At 34.1% G+C, this 9,282-nt stretch overlaps 1 protein-coding gene across 1 annotated transcript; it reads right to left on the bottom strand.

Moving 5' to 3' along the window:
• Positions 1 to 1,978: 1,978 nt before the first annotated feature.
• Oli (basic helix-loop-helix family member olig) lies at positions 1,979 to 8,584 on the bottom strand. The gene is made up of 4 exons (XM_076136488.1): positions 8,225 to 8,584; positions 5,759 to 5,855; positions 5,284 to 5,423; positions 1,979 to 5,166 (listed from the first exon to the last, which is right to left on the bottom strand). The coding sequence occupies exons 1-4, from the start codon at positions 8,425 to 8,427 to the stop codon at positions 5,022 to 5,024; spliced, it is 585 nt and encodes a 194-aa protein (XP_075992603.1). The 5' UTR covers positions 8,428 to 8,584; the 3' UTR covers positions 1,979 to 5,021.
• Between the last annotated feature and the right edge of the window lie 698 nt (positions 8,585 to 9,282).

Below are 9,282 nucleotides of genomic sequence, written 5' to 3' on the forward strand. Positions count from 1 at the left end.
CATGGATCACCGCTCATTCTGGGGTGGTGTTATAAGTTTACACCATCGAGAAACTAAATAAAGTATTAGTAGATTTAAACAAAATACTCTTATAAACACAGTCCTAAGATGAGATGTTTGATAAATGATCGTGTGCAAGTAAATTGACTATGCGATGCTAAGTGATGTATGTATATAGAGTTGAGTGCAGATATCGATTGACCCGTCAGCTCTGTTCTGTGGGCATGGGTCTCTAAGTTTTAATGGTGATCATTCTCTTAACATAGAATCTGAAGTTATGCATTTGATGCTTAAACTACATTGATCTTAAGTAAACTAAAAGCCGTTTGCATGTCTTCTGGATAATGATCGGTTAGGTTACCACCTAGATTTTTTCATACATTTGCTGTTACTTTATCTATTAGGTAGCTTATCTGCCTCTTATTCAGAAGTGAACTAGTCGTAAATTTAATACAATTTCGTTGTCAATAGTAGACATTAAAGGGCGTCCTAAAGAACAAATAGTTAGAACAAAACGGCTATTTTCAAAATATATACTGGCGGTAGGGAAACAGACCTCTTACGGTTATCAATATAAAAATATTAAGGCAACTAAATTGTAGTCAGCCTGTCTCTCACAAGCAATACAAAAAGAAGCGGTCTCCTTGGGCTACGGGTAATTTCGATCATAATGTTTCTGTGGTTTTCCTTATATCAATAGAAATTACAAATAGCCAGCAAATGCCTACTTTCCAAATTTGCTACATTTCTTAACACTAAAATGTGATTTTATAATCAAACAACTTATAAAATAAAGCTTTATTTGGCTAATATGCAAGAACCTACTAGTAAGGTTCTGTAAAATTAAGAACGTCAGTGACCTGAGGCTTTTGCAACTGATGATAGCCTGTATGATATAGCTACTGTATTTTGGAAATACACAGAACCATCGATTATAATCTAGATAAATCTTGCACGCCAAGTTCTCTCCCAAGTTGTAAGTGTAAGGGCAGGAGGATAAAATTTCATAAATAAAAATAAATGTTGTTTTATTTTTATTTATGAAATCGATAATGTATTTAACGTCACAACAAAATCGAGGAAAAAATGTGCTCTCATTATTATCAGGGCCGTTGTCCCCGAGCAGATAAGTTTTAACGTGACTAATTTACTAAATAGGATACATAGCACCAATGTTGATGTTTTTGTTTCCTACATACATACAGGCTGGTGAATCAGACGATCTAATAATACATACATACATCGTATTATATCGTTGTGCAGAAGGCGTACATCAATACAGTGTTGCTATACCTTAAAGAATATAATATAAGTACGTGAATGTACTTTCTTGCTTAATATATTACGACACTAATATGTTAGCAATTATGCAATGCTTTTATTCGGGACAGTAATTTTGTGTTGCATATATCAAAATAATTATGTTACGAACAGTCTTTGTAGCGCCATCTTCTGGCCAGTTTGGGAACTTTCTGTGAGTGTAGTTGTTTAGAATCGTGGATGTATTACTAAGACTGAACGAACTCTACGTAGTACCGAATTTTACCGCGGTATGGCTTTACATTACGTAGAGTAATATTTTTAGAAAATATGTTTCTTCTACCTTAGCACTCAAAAAGGGTAGAAGCCCTCAGGTGTAAGGGCATACAATGATTACTAAACTATCAGTGTTCTACACACTGAGCAAAGCAACTTTAATGTGGTCGGCCTTTGTATGCCAACTTAGTCATAATTACCTACTCAGCGCATGGAAATGTAGAGTCGTCAATCGAAATACTCTAATAACATCAACATTATATTGATCACATATGTACCTACAATCAAAGAGTAAACGATTAGACTATAAGTACTACATCACATTTTTAGGCTTTTCTTTAGCCAATAGGTGTTATTTCGCCAAAGCCCATTTATTTAATACTTTTACGAAAAATGCGGGAAGGATGTATATTTTGTTAAATCAAAAACACAAATATTTTCCAGTTACGTATTTATTTATGATTGACATTAGCTTAGAAACTAAAGCAATTCTTTGACAATCGTAAATGGGATTACATCGAATTATATTAATATCTTAATACCAGTCGTAGGTTTTTAAATAATAATAAATATTGCTAATAACAATCACATTTCACTTTGGCTTAATTCTAATACTTTAAAATAGATAAATTATATAAACTTGAAATATACTTAGGGTTGTTTATCGTCAGTAGAAAATAAAAAGGTGCATTTACATATCCGAATCTCATTTTGACATAAATTAACATTATTATTAAATTTAAAAAAATATGACACAAAATCAGAGTTTTTCTTAATTTTTTTCTTTTTTTCCGAAAAATTAAATTCAAAACTAATCTTTGGCAATGCAATGCCAGTCGCATCTGCGAACTCACTGATTTACAGAATCAGTAATAAATAATATACTTATGTTGTTATGTATTCTAATTATAGGTTATACATAAGTTACTACGTTCCTTACACCTAAATAATACATGGATTGCTACAGACTTATCTATAGATGTTTAAATAAACGCCAGATGGCGCGTCTGTATTAGTACGAAGTCTTCACTTTATGAGCACATTAAATTATTATTTACTCGTATGTACCTACTAAAAGCATTCATCTGCAACTGAATAGGGTAATTTTACACGATATTAAAAGATTTCAGTAGTCCTTAGACTGTAAAAAAGGAGCTTATTATAATCTTTTCAATAATTATGATTTAGGGATTAAGAAAGTATTATTTGCAGAATACCTCGAGGTAATTAAAATTAAATAGTTTAAGAATAGTAGACTTTATCTACATTCGACCGTTTGAGCTAATAGGGGATAATCAGGCTGAAACCTGGCTTATGGAAATGATTTTCGAAAGGGCTAATTTCAATCTTATCGATACTCCGATTACAAGGGAGGTTTTGTTGACCACTTTCATGTTGACCGACCTTATACTTATTTATTATATAATTATTAAGTATTCGTAAACACTAATATTATGTTTTATTTTACAACTAATTCATTTTGGCACATGCTTCACATCTTGTCTCTGGAAAACTCACAGAGACGCTAAAACTATATTATTTCTAACCATTACTTTCAAATTCATGGTGTTTTAAAATATAGCTATATAATATTTAATCGTATAATACCTATAATAAGGTTTAATACTAAGGTACTTGAGAAATCATTGATACACCAAAAATGTTAAGCATTTTTTAGTGTTCCAAGTCACAGGAAACGAAAAACAGGTATAATTTATAATATGCCAACCACTGATTAATAAAGCATTATTTAAATTAATTTTAGCAAAATAGTCTAAAGATACAAATATTAGATGTTTAATAAGCAGGTTTTCAATTTCAAAACATTTTCGTCAACATTATAATAATATCCTTAAAGAATTACCGTAAAGAACTTCTGACAGTTGTTGGACGGCCTAAGAAGAAAGATTATACTTCTACAAAGTTTAATTTAGATATTAGTTTATGATAGGAAGAATACCTATATGTTCCTATTTTACATTATAACTATGTCCATATCTATTTTATAATAATGAATGTTAACAAAACTAACGTAATATGCTTTAGTATTGCTATAAAATATTTGTATAATTGTTATCAATATGAAGAACTCAAATAACTACGGTAAGAAAGCATTTTTTTTTGATACTGATAGAAAACAAAAACTTTAAAAGGGAAAACATAAACGTAAATATATTATGGTTACTCCTAGCCTTAAGTACTAGACTAACCTAATACCATCAAGATCTGGTAAGACCCTTCAGGCAATTTGTCTGTTATTTCATTCATCATCGTGTATCATCATTATAGCAGTGACAAATCATTTAGAATACACACGTTACTTCTAAGGTCAGAGGTGTGTGCCCGAACCTCCTTCGTAACGAGTAACGTTCATCAGGCTATCACTGCTCGGTTGTTAATTATTATAATAATATCTCTAGGGTTTGATTTTTCTATCATTAGATAAGACTATTTGAGAACATAGTCAAAATGATCTGAAAATCTTTCCATAAAGTCAATTTAATTGTGAAAAAAACAATTTCATGGTTTTATCGAATAAGTTTTGGTAAGCTTTCAGGTGGATTTTTTACCCGTTTGTTTGTACGTTTGCTATATCTATCGGAAAGATTTCCCCAGACTTATCCATAGGTAGTGAAACCGGACCTCGAATTAACTTATATCTATTGACTCCTTCATCTCGTATGTTTTCATATTGAGTAGATGCGACTGCAGCAGTCGCTGGAATCTTACAACTAATTTGGCAAGTGACTGCATGAACATTACATTCTCTTTGGTATTTAATATCTATTAATTTAAATAAATGTATGTATGTACACTTATCTTAATTTATAAGTCGACTTTGAGTTCTATCCTCAGGTTTGTTTGATTTTATTTACATAGTGTTAAAGTTAAGAGTAAAATCTACGTTTTAACCTAGTATCTAGGAATATTAGAAGGAATCGATAGAGTGGTCCATTCAATCCAGATTTACATTATATCGTATATTTTAGTGAGAACATAATAATGTAACATCCACATCGTTTTTGGATGAAAAGTGATGAGACTTTTTATGTCACTCACGCGATTTTTACGTATATAGTAACTTTTACAAGTTTACGCAAATAATATTTAATTGAAGATTGCCTTTTGACATAACAGACACAATAGAAAATACATCAGTTCTCGAATTGATTACTGTTTAAGCATTCCATAGGTTAAGTTTAGTCTGGCTCGCGTTGTCTGTCCGTTTAGCGCCGTGTGCATCCTTCAAGATTGTTTAATTAAAGCTGAATATTGAAAAAGAGCCCAGTAGCTTATAATGTAGTTATTTTTATTAATATTTTTGGTTACCTTAACAAATATTGCATAGATATTAAGACTTAACTTGTCACGTCAAGCTATCATACACTAGCTAATTAAAAGCAATCTGGACAGAATGGACTAAAGGTAAAATAAATTTAGTTTTAACCTTGCAATCAAGGTAGTTCTAGTTTGACAGGTATATCTCAAGACGGTGGATCAGGCGGGATTGGCGGGCCAGGCACCGGACCTTGCAGGAGTTTGGCGGCCGCTGGGAACCCGGTCAAATCGAACCCTGGAGGAGGAACGATACCCGCTGCCGTTGCTGTACTTTGCAGGTATGCTACCAATCTGTAAAGTCAAAATTTAATACGTAAATGTGACGTGGCAGTAGAAAGGCAGGAGTTTTTTTTTTAATTTATCATTATTATAATATTTGACAGGGTGCATGGAATGCACTCAACTCACCGTCTCAGCTCTTCCAAGGCGCTTGCTTGCATTAGGATGTAATTCTTGGCTAGCAGCAGCGTGGCTATCTTGGACAATTTGCGGACTGATGGCGAGTGAGCGTATGGGATCACTCCACGCAGCTCGTCTAAAGCATCATTCTGGAACCACACCAAAACCATCACTTATAAATGATATAATTCTATTGCGATTTCCGCGAATGCCGTTTGCATAACACATACAATTCTCGAAATAAACAATTATTTAGATTTGTTTAACACTAACTGGTGATACATTACACAGACTGCAGCACGAGGGTTAAGGTCAACAAACATTCAGTATTTGGATTAATTGGTAAAGTACCGCTTATAAGTGCCTCAGTGATAGGTAATGACTGGGAGATATATGCTCACTTACTCCTGATTTATTAATCAAATATTAGGTCAGTAGTGAAATTAGCGTGATACGAAATTAAATTAGAAATGATAATACTTACAAGATCGTGCATGCGGCGTCGCTCTCGTGCATTGATGTTAAGTCGCACGTTCTTCCCTTGACGCATCTTCTGTTTTGATTTCGCCTCATTGATCGGTCTGTGATGAATAAATAATTCATTTACAAGTCATAAATATAATTTGATAGGTTCATAATTCAGTAGACATAATATTTAGTTTAGAATTTCAAAGCCAACAGCAGATTACTGAGTGGATCCGCGTCCGTCAGATGATATACTGGCGAACTTATTTTTACTTCCTTGCAAATCTAAAAATAGAGGGAGTTGAACAGAAATAGCTTTGTCATATTTAAAAACAACGGCATTTTATTAGTCGACATCAAAAATATGTGACAAGTTCATTAAACTAAGGTGGAGCATAATTTAACATTTATTTTTGGATCGCGAATAAATCATAAGGTGACGTTGTTAAAAAGTAGAGTAATAGCCTCAAGATCCACATTGTCAGGAACAGATTAATTTGTCTCGTGTTTCGTATAAATAATTCAAGTGTTTATGATTGAATCTATTTCGAGATGGAAACGGACGCGCTATTTCAGAGCGGACAGTGATCGAATGTTGACGACAAATAAATACAATGAAAGTAAGTAGGTATTGCGTATTTGGTGGTCCCCTCAGTTAGAATTCGATAAGGGTTCGCGGTGACGTAGAGCGGAACAAGTGGCAAATACTCTTTGTTGAACATTGAATGGGTTTGTATGTCGGACGATAACGAGGGAGAGGGGTAGCTGCGGGAGTTCGGGTGCGGAATATTAATGCACGTTTGGTACTTGATACCCCTACCAACAGCAGAGATTATGGAGCCTGTTAGATAGAGCACAGTGATTCATAGATATATTAAGAATTAATAGGAAAATATTTTTTGGTAAATATACCGATATTTGTTGTATTTGATAATCCTGTTAGTCTATAAATTGTCTTCAAGCCAGAAGTGTTTTTATGCAAACGGCTTATGTAAGCTTTGATTTAGCACTTCGGCCTATCGTTTGATAGATCATCACGTTTTCAACAATCTGCTTAAAAACCTATAAGAAGATTATAAATAGATAGCGCATATGTGTTTTACCTTTAGTTATGCGTAAAGCGGATCCTATTAACGATTTTGCAAAATCTATGTGTCAAACAATCTGTAATGCTGATGAAATGTAAACCTTAATGGTATCTGCTCTTTGTGATATTTATGAGCTTTTCGTTTGTTTATTTAGTGTTTGTTTAAACAATGCTAAATATAATAGCAACGAAATGTTCTGAAATGTGTTGAGATATATTAATACGTATCTGGTTTAAATCGGTACATGGGGAACATATTTAGTTATACTTATGGCGACAAAAAGCTTTGAAGTTTCGTTAAGGTCAAATTTTAAAAGTAATTCATGATTGCGTTGGGGTGTCTTTATATCTATGGTAATATGGCGGTCATTGCGAACAAAATACTTGTCGTATAGGGGAGGATTTTAAATAATAGGGCTCTATTGTGCACAGATGCTCTACAAACGATTGCACTGTATACGATCAGATTTCCGAACATGTGTGCGTTTTGTGACAGATTTGGTGCAACAAAAATACGACAAAAAAATTTAATTATTTTTATGTACGTACATGAGTCTAGTCTACATTACTCTACAACATAGATAAGTAGTTTCAAGTATAAAAATAATATATTTTTGGTATTAGAATATTTGTGGTAAATTTAAATTATTATAAGTTATTTATAAGTTTGGGTTAAATTCATTTATTTGTTTGTACAATGTTATAAGTCTATTTTGACCTACTTGCTCATTGAGCTGAAATTTTGCTTACATGTGCAAATGCCATAACAATTCGATAATATTAGTTGCTTTGCTTTACTCAAGCCAAAATACTGTGCATTCCGCCAAATGCTATCATTTCTATAGTAATATGCCGCGTTCGATGTATTCTAATTCTTAAACATACATAAAATCACGCCGTTTTCGCTTGAGGTTAGGCAGAGACCAGAGAGAGATCCTTACAAACTTCTCTTGCTTCATCTTTAACCATACATCTAGTCACACAGGAAATTGTCTTTCTATTATTAGTAAGAAAATTAAAAAAAGCTTCATAGATAAAATTCATAACATAAAATTGTAGCTTTTTCTGCAACATGGGTTTTTATATATTTTTGTATGCTTTATATTTTATCAGACGATTTACGAATGTTAAGGGTGGATAGTTTATTAATGAAATAGATTTTAAGATTCATTTCAATATTATAGGTACCGAACATCTCTAGTTTGTGTTGTGCCCTAGTGCGCATGCGTAAAAACCGTATGTTCAAAATAAATATACAGCCGTACAGAATGTAGTATTGCAGATAAAACGCTCAAAAATACGTTCTTTTCCTAGATTTTTTGATAAATGGTATCTAGAAGGGTGCTAGAACATTATCTGTAGCATAAGACATGACTAGGTGCAAGTAAATTTACTAACCTCTGTGCATAGCTGGTCCCTGGTTCCGGCTGGTTCTCGTCCGTGGGGTAGCAGTGTTGCGGGGGCGGCGGAGGCTGGCCACCTTGCATGTAGAAGCCGCCGAGTCCCACGGCTCCCAGCGGGGTCCTTCGCCCCGGCACCGACTGTGGTGGTGAATGTGACTCGCCCAACGGCACGCCATCCCAAGTCCTCCGCCCCTCCATTGAAGAAAAATAAAATTAACGCATAACACTGACTGAAACCACTATTTTATTTTTTTTGTTATTTTTTGCGGGACGGTGTAAGGGACGTTTGTATTTGAGGCCGCTTTGACAGACAATGTGTCGTGTATGGCGGAGTGGTCCACAGATCGATCGCTGTACGCAGCTGGGGCGCGCACCCCTCTCATCTCTCCCGTGCGACCATTGTTCTGAGATGCGATTGTGATTTATTTCACCGGCGCGTGTGCGACCGGCCGGCGACGGAAAATTCGATTATTAATGCATCTCAACTGATAATTGGGTTATAGGTTGAATACAACGGATCATTTACATTATGTTCTCAATTTTTAAAAACGGGACAGTCTTAATAATCTCTTGTTACAATCATGATCGCCGAACGCCGAAAGCCATTTTCGTAGTCTTGCAAACTAAACTGCTAAAGTATGTTTAGTTATTAGACATTAATTATATTAATATTAAGATCACGCCATACAAAAATCTTGGCTGGAACGTCCGATGACACTGAATAATGTGCCAGATAATCTGTATTTTAATGCCATATACGTTTATATTCCTGAAAAGGCGAACCTGCATAAATTATATGGAGAATCCAGGTAGTGAAGCTATTAAACGAACAGGAGCCTTAAACGGAGCAGAGTTCAATGACCTGTGATCGTTAATCCCAGGTCGAATGTGGTGTAAAGACGCGTCCACAAAACTATAACGTTATTGAACTAATCTTTCAAAGTTATGTAAGTCCCGCCTTGAGCAAAAGCTCTTTAAAATAATTACAACTTTTTTATTTTTTCACTACGAACAAAAATTTTAAAAGGCTCTACGTAAATAACAAAATTAAAA

Source organism: Anticarsia gemmatalis, chromosome 3 (genome assembly GCF_050436995.1).
Source record: "Anticarsia gemmatalis isolate Benzon Research Colony breed Stoneville strain chromosome 3, ilAntGemm2 primary, whole genome shotgun sequence".
NCBI classification, from domain to species: Eukaryota; Metazoa; Arthropoda; class Insecta; order Lepidoptera; family Erebidae; genus Anticarsia; species Anticarsia gemmatalis.